This window comes from Gasterosteus aculeatus, chromosome 14 (assembly GCF_964276395.1).
Source record: "Gasterosteus aculeatus chromosome 14, fGasAcu3.hap1.1, whole genome shotgun sequence".
NCBI lineage: Eukaryota > Metazoa > Chordata > Actinopteri > Perciformes > Gasterosteidae > Gasterosteus > Gasterosteus aculeatus.
The window spans coordinates 12,809,732-12,826,346 of record NC_135702.1 but is presented as its reverse complement, the minus strand read 5'-3'; the positions used below and the strand labels follow the sequence as shown (position 1 = coordinate 12,826,346).

The window sequence follows — 16,615 nt, the reverse complement described above, 5'->3', positions numbered from 1 at the left end:
ATGAATAGTAATGACGGCACACTTAGGAAGCACCTCGGGCTGCGAGGGCCGAGAGTCGCTCCCGCGCTCCTTCAACAGGGCCGGCGTGCTCGGAGGCGACCGCGGGGGAGATGCCAAACCCTGCCCAGACCTCCACCTCCCGCCTGCAACCCAAAACACTTGCCGTCCCTTAACAGTGTCCCTGCCTCGGCACTGAATAAAACATTAAAAACACCAGTCGGAGATATTAACCCACTTATTGCAAGAAAAAAGTCGGGGATTTATGCCGATTTGGTCGGCTTTCAATGCTGCCCAGCTGTCACCGTCGAGTCTGTAACCTAAATTATCCAGCGATGTTCTTTCACTCCAGTTAAGGGAATAAGCACTCCTTTAAACACTTCAAAAGGCCTTACTGCACTAAAGCACAGTTGTTTTATTTTTTCTCTTCACTTCTTAAGTTCAGTAATTATTCAATCTGGGCGATAATGAGCGCACAGTTGACCTTGCGGATACGGAATCTTTCCTTTTATGTTTATGCTTCATGTTTTCCAGGCTAATTTAAGAAAACAGTGCTTAATCTTTCACCAAAGGAGGCAAAGCACCGGGGCCCTCGCATCGTCAGCGGCGCAGTGGGACGACCCCTCCGGTTAATAAGTAGCATCCAGGCCCCGGCGAATAACTGGCAACGGGCTCGGCAGCCGTGGATCAAACAGCCGTAACCTCCTGTTCCAAAGATAAGCTGCAATCAGATCCGTGGGGGATCTTTAACCAGGGACGAGAGCGTGTTTGTGCGAAAAAGAGGCAGAACAGACGGCGGAAGTAAGCATGAAAAAGAATGCGTGGGTGGGAGGAATGTGTGTGTGTGTGTGTGTGTGTGTGTGTGAGATTCATCGGGATGAGGGCAGTACGCTCATCAGTGACGTGCCTGAACGGAACCCAGAGGGGGGGCTGGGACCGAGCCCCTGCGCTTAATTGGCCACTCAAATGTGACCAGGTCCCTTCTCAAACGACTTGGAGGTGGACACATGGACGAGTGGGGGTGAGGAGGGGAGCTTGTGGAGAGAGGAAATGGAGCAGAGGGTTTAGCACCTCCTGTGGCCAGGTTTTTTCTCTCCCACTGGGTTTTTTCGGTTGGGACGGCGGTCAGCGTGAGTGATAGTGCATTTGGCCTCTCGCTGTGCCGAGAATGACCGGGCAAAAAACAAAAAAAGAACCCCTCAGTTGTGGGAACAGATGGAAATGAGGCCCGTTTGAGTTTGGCTCTTTGTTGCTGCATAAAACACGGTCATCTCTCGCAGAGTGCCAATGTGCAACCGACACATCACCTCACAAAAAGAAAATATCATCCCTGAACTAAAAAACTAATGTGTACATTACAAACTAGATGTGTAAAATGAAATATAACGCTTATAACGCACTTGTTTCTTTTTGATCCCGTGGAAAAGCAGGAACTAAAGTGTATTATTTATTTAAAAAGACACGAGCTTCAGGCAAGATGGGAGCAAATTTGTAATTTCTTTTCCAGTTCATCAAAGCTTCCACTGGCTAATCTCTTTCTTATATAAATAGCTCTTTTGGTGGAGAGGGTAGCTGCCGCATAGAGCTCTAACCCTTCTGTCCCTGAAGCTACAGCCAGGATAAGCTGTGTGTTGGATTGGCACATCGGGCTGCCGGGGGCCTGCTGCTGCGCTGGCCGCCAGTACAGATGGAGGGCAGGGCTGGGCAATGCCAGCTTGTCAGTCGGATTAAAACGACTCATTTATTCACTGAAGTATCGTGCAAAGCGACCGGGCCGAAGCGGGGTGAGGCGAAAGGGGGAGAGGCGGGTCGTGCAGCGGCAGGATGGGGGCGGATTGGATTTGAGATGGGGGTCCTCTGCTCTGTGGTCTTCGGCCCTCCCTCTTCGTCCCGCTTCCCTGCCTTTTTCGCCTGTTACTTATCTTTCTGGGGCTGCCAGAAGCCATTACCGCGGTGTACGGAAGGCGGTCGGCGGGGTGGCTTCTCCTCGCGCCCGGGTGACAGATTGTCGCTCTGCATTGGCGGCGGAGTAGGCCACGGGTGGAAAGTGATTGGCTCTGATAGTCAGGAAGTGGGCACTGAGGGCTGTGGGAAGGGGAGGAAGAGGAGGAGGAGGAGGAGGAGGAGGGGGAGGATGCGAGCAAAGAGTCAGGGAGAGGATGACAAGACCTGGCTGCGTGACCTCTGGTATCGCGCGAGTTACTTAAAGGGCCACGGGCCCTGCTTTTAAGGGCATGCTTGGCAGTGGTAGCCGCCGTGGAGGTTGCAGGCCGAACACGGATGCCAGGGCAAGGAGAGGTGGCCTCGTTACCGGCTTCTCTAATTTCGTCCAGGAACCCGCTGTCCCCCTGCAAAACCTCGGCGAGGATAAGTAGAGGACGACTGGCAGCGTCTGCGGATCCAGAGGGCTGTGGACGGACTCACCTCTGCAACTCCCGAGCTGCTGCCAGCATCGATCTGAGTCTTCAAAGTCATGGAGTGTTTTGGGGAGAGATGTCAGACTTTGACCCCAAAAAGGAGACGAAATCTTTAAAAAGTGCTGTTGTTAAAGTGACCTCCATGATGAATTGAATATATTTTAAATAGTTTTGAACACATAAGCTTTTTTTCTCCAAACAGCACACACTGAGGTCACTGACAGGCCAGAGCAGTGTGTGTGTGTGTGTTTAGGGAGGTGGGGCGGTGGAAGGGGTGAAGCTTGGAAGGATTTTATCGGGTCTAATTACTCCCGATAGCTGTAATTTACAGGTTGACAGCAGGGAGAAATCGGCGAGATTCACACTTCTGCGGGTCAGCATCTGTCGCCATTACTGCGCCGCGCACACCGCCGGCCAGTCGGCGAGCGGGAGGAAACAGTAAACAACAAACGGCGTGTGACAGATTAGCAGCGCGGGCTAAAGGACCTTCCACTGACACATCATTTCTCTCGCTCCGCGAGTCGGTTTCGCGGCAGCTGTCACCAATAAAATGGAGAAGCGGGAGACGGGGGGGTGGCGGCAGCGGAGGTGGCTTTTGTTCCAGATCCAAAGAGGTGGGTGGTGGAAGGAGAAGGAGGGGCAGAATGAAGACAGGGTGGAGGAGGAGGAGGAGGAGGAGAGAGGGGGCTGAAAGAAATGGAAATGGGAGGGAGGGTTGGTGAGAGTGACCTGTTTTAAAACTCTGGCCTCACTTTTCAACGGACTATTTGGAGCAAAACCCTGACGGGTCGACGTCAAACAGGTCTTTTTCCGCTGACTGCAATTACCCTCGCTATTTCTCTTTTATTTTTTTTAGGTGTACAGTACAAATTCCCATTGTCATCCTGAAGCTATAATTGAAGTTCTGTTTGCATGGACCTGTGCGGTACAGTCAGCAAGGGAAACACCCATTCTAGAGGGCAAGCATCACCACGTTTGCTCACATTGCAGCGCTGCAGATCGCTGTAGCTTTTCCTCTCCGCTCCCACGTGGCTCTCCTTCTCCTGGACCCCCGCAGCTCAGAGAACAGCCAGGTCGGTCCGGTGCCAGGAAGGGTCGGTGGGCCACGTCGCTCACCTCATTGCCTACACACGACCTATCTGGCCAGCTCCTGAACCCGGGGCTAACGCTGCGTACGTCCTGGCAAACCGGTTCCTCCTTGACCTCCAGCTCAGAGGACGTTCTCTTTGAGTTGTTGGCTCATTAACTCAAACCGTTTTTTTGTCAACCGACAACCGCAGACACGAATGTGAGGCCTTGGCGGAGCAACAAATCAAAAGAATTTATCTTGAGTCAGACTGAAAACGGTGGTGTTACTTACTGCTGCTACCAGATGAATGTGGCACTACGTGATTTTTATTGCACCAGCGTAACACCAACTGTGTTAGCGGTCTGTTGAGGTGGTTCACATACAGCATGCATAGACATACCTATGAAAATGACAATGCTAGGATGTGTAGATGCGATCAATTTGTCCACAGTATCCTGAACCAGGAAGTAGAAAGAACGTTCTTTCTCCCTGTCGTGCAGAGCGGGACACAGCAGTGGAAATGGCAAACACAACATACGGTATGTTTAGTTACTATTAAGAGCAGGATTATCAAGCATTTCGTCCATATTCTTGACGTTGTCTTCACCGCCAACAGTATCTGATTGTAAACTGTTGGCAGAATCTTTGTAAACACAAGCGTATGTCAGGGATGGGTGGAGGAGGCAGGACTCAAACGCAGACTTCTTAGAAAGCAAAAGACTTCAATAGTCACAAGGCAAAAGCAAAAAGCCAAGGGGCAAAAACACACAGGAACCGGGGCAAAACCAGCGGGCAGGAACGACGAACATCCACGACGATAGACAATGACGCGACATGTGACACAAGAGACACACGGCTTAAATACACAAGGGAGGTGCAGGTGATTGGACACAGGTGGAAACTATTAGACGATCACAGGGGATGACAGGACAAGGCAGGAAGTGAAGTTACGCGGGGGCACGAGTGGCAGAAAACTACAAAATAAGACAGGAAGTGAACCACACCGTGACAGCGTACTAAAGACCAATGTCACATTATTCGGGTCACAATGCCGGTGTTTCTCAACAGTTTGTCTCCTGATTTAGTTTTTTCTGGCAATATCCTTTTGAATACATGGTTTTTGGCATGTCGACATACCAACCACTGCTCTCAACTGCATCACTCTCCAATGTGCAAAGTGGTTTCCCATACTGTATGAAAATGGAAAACCAAAGGCTGGACCGTAGTAAATCAATTCATCCCCGAAAAGGAGATTTACATAACGATTTGCAAACTTGTATTTAATGTAAAATGTATAGTCAATGGAATGAAAGATCCAAAAAGCAAGGCTAGGCTCTTTTCGGGGCAGATGGAAGCCTCTGGTGCAGGTGTGTCTCCATCCCCATCAGCGAGCACATCCATAACGTTTGAGGATCGCGGGGTGATCACCTAAATCTGGCCCTGTCCTGTTCAATTTCTAATGGGAGACTGCCTGGTGACTTGGCGTGCCAAACTCCAGAGCCTCCAGTTCTTCTCACAAGTGCCATATGGGCGGCCCAGCCCCATTCCATTAGCGGGGCCTGAGCGGAGACAAGAGCAGGCCTGGACCCCAGCCCTCCTGGCCTTCCCCTGGCACTGCCGCAGGGCATGTCCTGCCCACTGCCAGCTGCCCACACTGGGACAGAGGACGCAACAGCCGCCGCCTACCTGAGTCTGGCAGCGACCAGCCGCTGGTTACGAGTGAAGCCATGAATCGATGTGGATAAGAGACCGTCCAAAGAAATTGTTGTTTGAGTTTCTTCACAACGTCGAACCGCCATCTTTTAACAGCTATGGAGACTCTGGTGTTGCATTGACCCACAACAGACAGAGGAAGATCCTACAACATGTACCTTATTGCACGTCAACTTACTGTAGCTCTATACCTCTGAAAGTAACTTTAACTCTCGGATAACACAATTTCATTGTTCTATTATTGTTGCTTTATCTATTAAAAGCTCTTTTGAACTAACCTAAAATGTCCAACTTATCCACAACTGCCAAATATTTTCCTAGCGCAGCCTGCAGCAGGAAAACAATACTCCTGGTATTTAAATCCTCCAACTCTGCTTCAACAGCACGCCATTGCATTATTTGTTTAATTCCACGGTGTCACATGACTTTTTGGAGAGGGTTGTGCTGTTTAACAATCGACTGCTGCCTGTTGAGGATATACAATGTGTCACTGCCGATCGCTCTGCTGGTTTTTAAAAACAACAGGGTGATCGAAATTTATTCATGAATAGTTTTGAATCATAATCAATTTGACGTGGGAGCTCGGTGGAGTCCAAACCCTGTTGCACTGCATTTACATTCCAGTTACACATTGTAGAACTCAGAGAACCAACGACATGAATCATGTATCCGGCTATAAACTCGCCAACTGGCATACTAAAGACCGGGCTTAAGCCCTGAAAACTATTTGAACTTGACCCCCAGCCTTCGTTTGCTTGCGATTACCAGGCCCTGGTCCTTCCCCTCGTGTATCTGCGAATTAGGTTACAGTGTTGGTTGCACGGGGGTGTAACGCGTGCGAGGGCACTTTCCCTAAAGACGTGCAGAGGAAAGCAGGAGGAGGCCGGGTGCAGGCAGAGACATCCAGCACATCACATGGGAATGACAGTGTGTGCCTCGGCAGCCTGTACCTGCCATGCAGGACCCGAGGCCTTTTTAATTAATCATCACACAGGATGAATAATTCAGCCATTATCGCTGGGAATCAACAGAAACGTAGGTTTTCCTTCGGAGCTCCAATCAATCTGTTTGCATGTTTCACTTAATAACCTACAGATTAGGGCCCGGCCGGAGGTAAACATACCCTCTAGCTAATAGGCAGTGGCGGCATGTTGTAAACTAAACAGATAGTCCCTTGATTCAGCAGGTCTACTAAAGCTATACTGTTTTCACAGTCCTGCGGTTAAATATTATCATGCAAAATGACCACAGGTGATTTACAGCCTGGCAACTGCTCATTATTTTTTCAAAAAATGTTATATGGGGAAACGAAAAAAAGAAAAATAGCTAGTTTTAAACTCAGTTACAAAGAAAAACCTTCATGACAAAAACCTGTTTTTATGATGGATACTATTAATTTACAAATATACAGAAAATGTCGCTTTAGTAGGCTTCCTATATGGATTACAGCAACAAAAAAAAAAGCACAGAATATTACTTTGCGAGAGTCTCTACACATAGGTAACCTGTTTTTACTTAGATAATAAAAAAATGATTTGAACATATGAAATTATTCATATTTTTATAATAATAACTTAGAACTAGAAACCAGAGGATCGGGTGAGCTAGCAGGAAGCCCCACAAAACAGCAACTAGCAAAACGCATTGAAATGATTAAAACTAGAGTACTCAGAATTCAATATGATGCAAATGAACAGCATCAAAGAGAGAAAAACGCTCAGCAGTCACAAGCAAACCCTCAATATTCATCAAATACACAGCACACGGGTTTTAGTAGAATATGGGCCAGGCGTCTGAACTTGTGAGCACAAGTACAGTACGCACGGCGGAGAAGCTAAATGGAATTCAGCCCATCATTCATTTGCATTAACACACCTGTGTTTTTTTCCCAGATTGACATGTGGAAATGTCTTCCATAAAAAGAAAAATACTAGTAAGAGCCCTTCTCACCAGAGAAAGCAAACCAAAACCAAACCAAGTTCCAAGTGAAAAACAAAAACGGATGTGCCAATACTCATAATGTATTTACAACTACCAAATAATGGTATTGCTTAAAATGAAATCACATAGGACAAGTGGCCCTTTACATCCTATTCATTGCGAAATAAATGTGTATTTTCAAATTTGCCTGCCGGTATGGTAAGATGTGTTTGGTACCTCCCACCATTGAAAACTGATTTTCACAGTCATGTCTCACAGGCTTGTAAAATATGTCTGAGACGTTTTAGCAAGGACATTTTGCAAAACGTTTGGAAATGATGCAGCCGCCCATGTTTTGTATTTATACAACTTAAACATCAGTATTCCTTTAAACGATTCAATATGGAAGTGGCCATTTGCCTCAATAAATTAATTTACAGTATGCTCAATCCCCCTCAATAGGCATTGAGGTAGATGTCACAAGATTTCTTAGCAATATTTAAATAACTTAAATCAGTTTACATTAAATAACAAATACACTGCTGATCAGTTTATTTTTGGCCTACAGTCTGTTGAAACTGTTCCCAGCATGAACCATTATTCCTGCATTGAAGCCCTCCTTCTGATCCTCACATACTATCACCTTGACCTGACTGAACATCCCTGGGGGGGAACTAAAAAAAAAAGAAGAAAAAAGAGCAGCTCTGTGTTTCCTGCTGATGTCACCGATGTGATATCAATAGTTTCTCACTGGGGGAGGGATTTACCGTTTCTTTTCTGGTGTTCATCTCCGAGCATCGCCTGAAGAGGCTGTCAGGAGAGGGGGAGGGGAGGCCTCCTGGTCCCTTCCCACTCCAAGGACAGCTTGGTGGAGTGGGGGGAGGGACGAGGGGGGGCAGAGGAGCACTGATTGAGAGCAACACCTGTCAGGTGAGCCTTTTGCAGTTGACGGCCCAGAAGGAGCGCCAAGTGGACGGCTATGACTGCTAATCTCTGACGTGGCAACCTGCCGGGCTCTGCCTGTCTCCACAGGGCGGGGTTGTGTTTGTGTGGAGGGGGTGGTGGGGGGTGGGGGAGGCTGGTGGTGGAAGCTCCAGGAGCCCGAGCGCTAAGGCTTGTTCTGGGGCTTCAGTCCTGCAGAATGAACCGAGCTGATATGCTCTGAATACATTTCATTATCATCATCGTGATTACAGCCCTAATTGTGTGTACTCGGTAATGTGCTACAGCGGCCCCCCTCCCGGGACGTGTCTGAGGTACTGAATGATTAAAACATGTACGATGAACCGCGCATCAAAACGTCCCAGCGGGCTCCCTCGCGAGATATATGTAAGCGGCTCCGGTGACACTTGGAGCAAGCAGGCGGCGGAGAGATGGTGTACCGAGGGTTGGACGGCTGAGGAGGAAACTGCAGGCGATAACAAGGCGGCAGGTGGATTTTATAGATGCAGGGGATCGACCTGAGCTGACCCCACCCTTATCCATAAACCTATACCACATAACCTCTACACCTTCAGACACGACTCCAGTGCAGCCTAAATAATTCCACTCCCACACAAAAAGTAAGACAAAGGCCGGGGATCGGATTATGGCTGGGGTTACTTTGGCCCGCGCGGGGGCCTGTTCCTCCGACAGGAGAGGATAAAGTTTTTGTGACAGTGTTTGATGAATGTTTCATCCAACATTCATGCGTTCCCGGGCTGGGATCGGGTCCCCAGTCAAAACCCACCAAAGACACACAGCAGGTGTGTGAAATATTCATTCGCTACACGCTTCATTAAGAATGAAACATACCACGGTTCATTTATTCATCCCGATTATCGAAACAAAAGACAGAAAAATGAGAGATTAAAACACGGTGGGCGCGCTATTCTATGTTTGTCTCACAGATTTGTAACAATTTGTTTTGTGACAAATAACTCTGCCTGTTGAAATCCTGCTGTCATCTTGCTGAGAGTCAGGCAGCTAGTGAGCGAGGAGCTTTTTCATGTGCGGGCCATAACAAATCACTGTCTGCCTGCGTCTCCCGCTCGGCATCCCGCTGCAGCAGTTCCACCTCTGACCGGTCCAGGGGCAGCCGGGGACTCATCGCATTACGCATGCTGATATGTATCTGAGCCATCAAGGGGGGACGGGACAGTTTTCATATTTCTAATTAATTGACGATGAAATGTGACAATTACTGGCGCCTCTCGTTGAACGGCGGCTGCGCTCGGACAGATGAAATGAGTGATGTTGCGCCTGTCAGGGATGGAGCTCATTCTTCTTTTTCTCTCGGAGTGGTGAATGTGTCATTGTTGAGTGCCAGTGCTGTTTCAACACAGGCCTAATCTCGCTGAGTGAGTGTGTCACATTGAATGCAAAATTTCCCTGTGGAACACATTAAAGTTTCATCTAATCTGCTCTAATTAAAACGAGGATGTGCAAGTGCCGACACTGCCCAAGGCTGCCAGTGCTGTTTCGTGTGAGCCATTATGTCTCAGAACACAACCATTATTCTACCTAGAGCAAACATAAAGACATGTTCAGTTTGCATTACAAGTGTATTTAAACTGTAATTTTTATTTCAAAACGCAGTTCAAATATAAAAATTCACACAGACACTATACGAAATATAAAATGTATAAATTGCTTATTACCACGGTGCATGTGAGTAATTACATTATCATTAACATATGTGAGGAATGTTATTGATGGTGAATACTTTGGATGCATGCTGGCAGTCTGTCGTGGGGAACAGATTGACTGGCACTCGAGTGAAGTGGAGACTACATAGAAAGCCAGGGATTGGGACAGTATTAACTGCATTTAATCAGTTTTTCTTCTTGCTGGGGAAGGTTAAAGGGCAAAAAAACACAGCCGCAAGAATGAAGACATGAGCTGTGAGCAGCTTGTTGGATGGTTTGACACTGGACTCATTTGTATTGATTTCATTATACAATATTATATCACATACCATTTGTCGAGTCTTCAACTTATTATGGGTTTCACTCTGCAGATGATCTATGTGCGTCTGGGACTGAAACTATCAGTAAGTCTCATTATGAAATCGATGTACTGCCGTTGAAACACACACAGCATGCAGAGAACTATTTATCTCCGCGGAGGAAGTCCCTCCTTCAAACCCCGCCCACGTCGACGTCACTTCCACCACAAGGGGAAAACATGGCTGCCGCCAGTCCGCCAGCTTCGGCGAGAACACCGACCAGAAATGTAGTCATTAAGACCGAGCCAGAAGCCGACGAAGACCTGCGCATTTGCCCGGAAGAGGTCCCGTTTAAGCGGGACCCTGTCGTCCCGCTCCTGGCCCCGGTCAGCGGGCTGCAGCCGCTCGCCTGGTCACAGGATCACCGCCTGGCTGTGTGCACCACCAGCTCCGTGTCGATGATGGAGCTGGTGTGCGACGTCCACAGCAGCCAGCAGGAGCTGACGCTGCACAGGACCTGCATCCCCGTCCCGACGGAGGCTCCCAAACTGCGGGTAAATGCCCACCCGCCTCCCGCTGTTTCCTGCTCCATGGAGGGAACGGCGCGGAGACAGGTAGCCCTGTGGCGTTAGCTTAGCTAAGAGACACCGGTGACCGTCACCCTGGAGCCGGGTGGGCTGATGACGTTCTGTGACGTCACGTGGTCTCTGGTAGTCCTGTAATGTGTCATAACCAACAAGCACAGCTGTTCGCGTAGCGCTGCTTCACTCTACTCTAGCAGGGGGACGTGCCACCAATTCTCCAAATGCAACTGAATACTCTGCTGCCCCCCCCCCCCCCCCCCCCAGTCTACTAAGAGGTCAGCCAATGATTAAAAGCAACCCACAGGGTATCCGCTGGACCGCAACAGCAACCATTCCTTGCCTTGGTACAACAAGGTTGGTACAACGAATGCCTCCACCAGTTGGAAAAACATCCTCACATAATGACAACTAACCAAGTGAAACCAGTCTGATTAGTTGATAATCCATCCAGTTGTGTGTGGGGTTTTTTCTTTTGACTTAAGACATCTGCTCTGTAACGTTGAACCTTGTGGGCCGTCCACATGCCACCTGTGTGAGCTCCAGTGAGGTAACGGAAAGCAGAACGCAGTGTGGTGGCACTTTAATCTCCAGCCGTGGATACATTGTGGATACGCAAAGCTCTTGGTCGTACAACAACATTTTCAAATGGTTGGCACTTCTTCGGGCTAAAAGATCTACCTTAAGATTGATTTGTTTCAAAGTATTTGCATTTTCAGTGGTGCAAAACGCAAGCTTTTGCCTGTCGGCTCTAATGTCCTTCACGTTTGTCTGCATGCAGATGTATTTTATTTATCTTGCCAAGTGTTTGAGCCAGATAAGGACAAGCCCCAATAGAGTCGGCAGTGTTTTTTCCATTTACTCTTGGTTTTTCAACAACATGCATCTATTTATCTGTGCATCTATTGGAGGTGTTAAGTAAGACTAGGTGATTACAACGTGACACGTGTGCGTCGTCTACTGCAGAGTAGCCACTTTTTGTCTCCTTGTCAACCAAACCTGTGTAAACACAGCAAGCTGCTATTCTCCTGTGTGCTATTAGTTTAGCGGCGGCGTATTTCGTTATTTACCGAACTGAACGGAGCGGATGATTAAAGCGACAGAATACAAATGTTGATGGGAAGAGAAACTGAAAAACAATCTTGCTGTGGTTGAATCTGCCTCGGCGCAGCTGCTCTGGTGTGTAAACATGATTGTTTATAGGTTCGTCCTCCGGTCCAAAAATCCACTTGGCAGATGAAATGCTGGATGGAGCTGAATTTTATAATCCGCCCGGCACAGTGGCAGACAGGCAGCGTTGCTTTCCTGCTGTCATTTCATAGATATGATTAAGTGCTTGTAAATAGGGGGGGGGGGGGCGGCAGACGAAGGCGCGCTCAAAGAGGTCCCGTTCTGTTTAATACATCGTTTCTAAGTTAGCACTGACTCTCCAGCAGTCCAGCTGCAAACATACTTCATTACATATTGTATACATATGTATCGGACCTTTTTAACCTTCACTTATGATTTCCACTCTGAAGGTGGGACCGGCGGCGGAGCTAGCTGAAGCAGTGGGGAAGTTCTCGTCCCACCCCGACCCCTCAGTGAAACAACTCTTCCTGGCCGACCAGGTGATGAACCCGTCAATGGGGCCGCTCAAGGGAATAAAATATGCCAGCTGGTCCCCGTTGGGCTGCGACTCTAGCGGGCGCTGTTTGCTCGCCTGCCTCACCCTCGACCACCGGCTCACCATCCACAACAGCCACAAGCGCCTGGAGTGGAACACGCTGGTCAACCTCACCAAAAGGTACGGCGCCAGGCTAAAGGAGCGAGGCTATTCCAAAAAGGACAACAAGCCCCCGCAGGCCGACCTGCAGGACTTTGACGAGCTGCAGCGGCGCTTCCGCATGCAGACGCCGTTGAGGATGGAGTGGTCGAGCGTTTACACAACCAAACAGGTGCAGCCGGACAACTCGTGCAAAGACACGGAGATGGTCCTCCTCGCCGTCCTGATGGAAAACGGCGACCTGGTCTTGTGGAAGTTCGTACTGCCCTACCTGAGCGAGGCGGACGTCACGTTTTACGACATCGTAGAGTCGGGCGTCAGCAGACCCAGCGACCTGGCGTGGTGGGAGTACGAGAACGGCGAGCGGCGGATGAGCGGCCTGATCATTGGTAGCGAGGCGGGGCCCGTCAAGATCGTGCCGGTCAGCCTGGCCGGAGTGAAGGGCTACTTCACCCTGCGGCACCCGGTCATCCTCTGGAAGGAGTGCGACGAGCTCGCCGTGGAGAACCTCAAGTGTGTCCCGATGATCCACCCGATCCAGAAGTCCAGCTGCAGCCTCATCGTGGCCTCGCGCGGCTGCTACGTCTTCTGGTGCCTGCTCCTGATTTCGCCGGCTGGACTGAACGTGCACAACTCCCACGTGGCGGGCCTGCACTCGCTCCCGGTGGTCTCGCTGGCAATCAGTCAGCACGGCGTCGCGGTGTACACATGCTCCCTCGACGGCCTGATGAAGAAGCTGACGCCCACGTTTACGGAGAACACGTTGATCTTCAAACAGGAGGACCTGCTGCAGTCCGAGAGCCTCTCTGGGAGGCGGATACACGGGATCGCTGTGAGCCACAACGGAGCGTACTGCGCCCTCGCCAGCACGCCGGGGATGGTCGGCAGCCACCACCCGATCAGCAGGACCTACCAGGTTCACTTTGTGGCCCTGAAGACGTCGGAAGAGGCCGCAGCGCTGCTGCTCAAGTCGCCCGCGCAGAACTTGTACAAGACAGCCGACCTGCTCGATCTGGTGAGGTGGCAGGTTTTGAAAAACAAGTGCATCCCCGCGGCGCTGCTGGACGAGGTCGACCGAAAGATCCAGGAGGTCGACTCCCCCTACTTGTGGCGCTTCAAGCTCTTCCTGGTGCGGATACTTTACCAGTCGCTGCAAATGCCTCCCACGGACCACCACTGGAAACCGACGCACGAGGAGAACAAGGTGCTTGTACGGGACGAGGAAGAGGAGGAGGGCGAGGGGGAGGAAGATGAGGACAAAGACGATGCGCCGCTGTTGGAAGTGAAACAGGAGGAGGGGAACCCGGAACAGCAGATGGAGGAGGTGCAGGCCTGGATCAATGCCGTGGAGACCCACATGATGAGAGAGAACATGAAGAAGGTGCTGGGGGTGGTGTACCTCAACACCTGGATTACTCAGAACACCAGCATTCCCACATGCGGGCTGGTGGAGTACCTCTCCAGAGACGGCAACGACAGAGGTTCAGAGGTAACCATCAAGTTCACTTTTTGTTCCATGAGCCGCGTCACAGGTCGTCGACTGCAGACGCACGGTGTGAAGGGCCACTGCAATGTTTCATATCTGCTGTAGCAATCATTTCTCTAAAAGGTCCCAGGGAATTCCCTCCTTTCTTCCTTAATGTGCTGCTTTTGCAATTTTCCATCTTCCATCAAACAATTTATTTTATTAATTGTTTGGTAAAGCCACCGCTTCTCCGAATAAATTTGCTTATTAAGTTGAATCGCCTTCTGTGGCTCTGCGTGTGTGTGCGTTTGTGTCTTCCCTCTCAGGTTCTGATTGGCCACATAAAGAACAAGATGAACAAGCAGACGTTCTCGGAGCGCTGCAGCTTGTGTCAGGCCGTGCTGCCCTTCTCGGACCACAAACAGGCCGTCTGTAAAAACGGTCACATGTGGCTCAGGTATGGAGACGGTTCTCTTCCCCGAGCTCAACGCCAATCCACTAAAGATGCTTTTTTATTAGCTTTAGCCTCAACGTGCCTGGTGGGACATTAATTTAATTTGAATGCCAAATTCCTTCTACGGCGGTTTGTTTATCTTCACAGAGCAGTAATCAAGCCTCCCACCTTTTGATATTTACACACGCGCCACTCTCGTCGTCTCATAAATATCATCTGTCAAACGCGTCTCCTGGCTTCTCGCTAGCTGGAAGACGTGACGGTTGTGGCGGGCACTGAGAGGGGGATCTGTGCCCGTCGGAGCGGCTCCTGCTCAACGTGTGTGTGTGTGTGTGTGTGTGTGTGTGTGTGTGTATGTGTGTGCGTGCGTGTCCCTGCCTGCCAGCCAGCTCTCTCATGCCGTCCTCTCGCTCTCCTCCAGGTGTGTGTTGTCATACCAGGCCTGCCAGACGCTGACGTTCAGACGTTGCCTCCTGCTGGATACCATCTCCAGACTGCCACAGCCTGAGGGTAAGCGCCACTTTCCATCTCTCTCCACCTCCGCTTCATAGTCCCAGTCTGTCACCTGCAACGTCGGTGTCTTCATCCCGTTCCGCCGTTCAGGTCGACGATTTACATTTTGGAGTTTTGGAAAAGTTATTCCTGAAGTAACGTGAATGATTGTAGAAATGTTTTTTTTGTCTTTGTGCAAGAATGGACAAAAGCTAAGTACGCAGCACTAGGGCGGATCTCTCGTTTCTCCTAATACCAAGTTTTGATAAGGATAAACCCCAACTAGTTTGCAATTGACCCGTCAATCATAGCGTGGGTCAAAGGTAATTTGTTTAACCCTGTTTTCAATGCTGAATCGATTGGTATATTATCAACCTATCAACCTTTCTGTCTGCTTGTCCCGCTCTTCGCTTCATCCAGAAAGATATTCAGTGGGTGCAGTTAGTCGCAGTTGGGGCTCCATGGCAGCTCTGACTACTCCAGAGGAGCGGCAGGGGGCGGGGCATTATAAAGGGTCAATTGGCTTTCGTCACATGGGAACATGAGCGGGACAAAGACTTCAGGCAGGGACCATATCTGGCACAGGAAAGATCAATATGCTACACGTAGCGATACGTTCTTGAATTATTGATAATTCCACCCAAAGTCGTCATGTAAACATCCGATCCCCTGAGTGAGGCCATTTAACGCCGGGACCCAACCTGATTGATTCGATCAGTCTGATACACAGATGTTTCAGTGAACGTTGAGACGAGCATGAATTATTTAAAGTTAATTGTACTTGTCTGGAGCACATCGGTCACATGTCATATGAGTGCAACATTGGGTGCATTCGGATCCATCTTGATCAATAAACTCCAGTTCTATAAAGTGATTCCACTAATTGGATCCTGAAAGGAGTACTGATTGATGATGAACCGTTTATCCTGACGGGTTTGGTGCCAGCAGCGTTTCCTGCAGTGGTTAGAGTTGGGAGAGCAAAGCATTGAGGTTTGGACCCCGGCGGGCTGCTACATGCACCCCAGGTGTGTCTGGGTCTCCGAGCAGCTGAGGCCCGGCTCCTCTGGTCATTCCAGCCTGTCTGAGCTGCACACTGACCGGTCGGGGCAGTTGTGGAGTATGTGTCAGAACAGGGTCCTGCCTTCTGTTCTATTTGGCTGTAACCGCTGCACTCGGTCTGTGGAGTAACTTGCTTTATCTTCCTGCAGATCCGGAGTGGATAAGGAAGATCCTGCAGGCGCCCTGCACGCTCTGTGACTCGCCGATGATCTAGAGCCGACCGATGGGAGGAGCCTCAGGGCTTCATTAGACGCAGCGTCCACTTTCGTCACTGTTTTTTTAAATTATTTTTTTATTCATGTTCATTTTGTTCAAGGTTCATTTCTTTATATTGGTATCTTAATAAAATAAAAAGGATTATGTGTACTAGCTCCTATTTCCTCAGTATAAGTATAAGCCCAAGGTTTCCCCTGGTGGTGGGTTTAATTCCTATTTGCCAAGGTAAAACAATTGACTTAAACTTCAGATTTTTTCACTTTCTTTGTTCTAAACCAAATTCCCAGCCTGATGCAGTGGTTTTAAAATTTAGGATTTAAAATGTACTTTATGTGGAGGTTTCTATTATTCAGTAGAACTTTAGGGCGCCATAAATAAGCTCCCTCATTTTCCTTATTTTGACTATATTTTCAAACCTTTTGGTGTAGTTTTTATTACAGCTAAGCCAAACTTACTCAGCAAGTCCTATTTTAGTGAGAGTTTTCTTTTTTTTTTTTTTCTTTTTTTTTTTTTAACTGAGCGCAACAAATAATTCACTCTG

The 16,615-nt window shown here is 49.1% G+C and overlaps 1 protein-coding gene across 3 annotated transcripts; it reads left to right on the top strand.

Moving 5' to 3' along the window:
• Window positions 1-10,202: 10,202 nt before the first annotated feature.
• Window positions 10,203-16,220, top strand: gtf3c4 (general transcription factor IIIC, polypeptide 4). Of its 3 annotated transcripts, none has more exons than XM_040197937.2 (5): window positions 10,203-10,980; window positions 12,144-13,877; window positions 14,180-14,310; window positions 14,729-14,817; window positions 16,008-16,220. In XM_040197937.2, the coding sequence occupies exons 2-5, from the start codon at window positions 12,237-12,239 to the stop codon at window positions 16,070-16,072; spliced, it is 1,926 nt and encodes a 641-aa protein (XP_040053871.2). In that variant the 5' UTR covers window positions 10,203-10,980; window positions 12,144-12,236; the 3' UTR covers window positions 16,073-16,220. The 3 variants fall into 3 exon arrangements, with proteins under 3 accessions (XP_040053871.2, XP_040053870.2, XP_077944362.1); XM_040197936.2 differs by having other exon boundaries at window positions 10,209-10,596; XM_078088236.1 differs by having other exon boundaries at window positions 10,259-10,656.
• Window positions 16,221-16,615: the final 395 nt, after the last annotated feature.

Excerpts from the sequence above, each read along its gene's own strand:
- gtf3c4 (XM_078088236.1), top strand. The coding sequence starts at position 10,282 with ATGGCTGCCGCCAGTCCGCCAGCTTCGGCGAGAACACCGACCAGAAAT. Across the intron at positions 13,878-14,179 it reads GCAACGACAGAGGTTCAGAG|GTTCTGATTGGCCACATAAA; the intron begins GTAACCATCAAG and ends CTTCCCTCTCAG. Across the intron at positions 14,311-14,728 it reads AACGGTCACATGTGGCTCAG|GTGTGTGTTGTCATACCAGG; the intron begins GTATGGAGACGG and ends GCTCTCCTCCAG.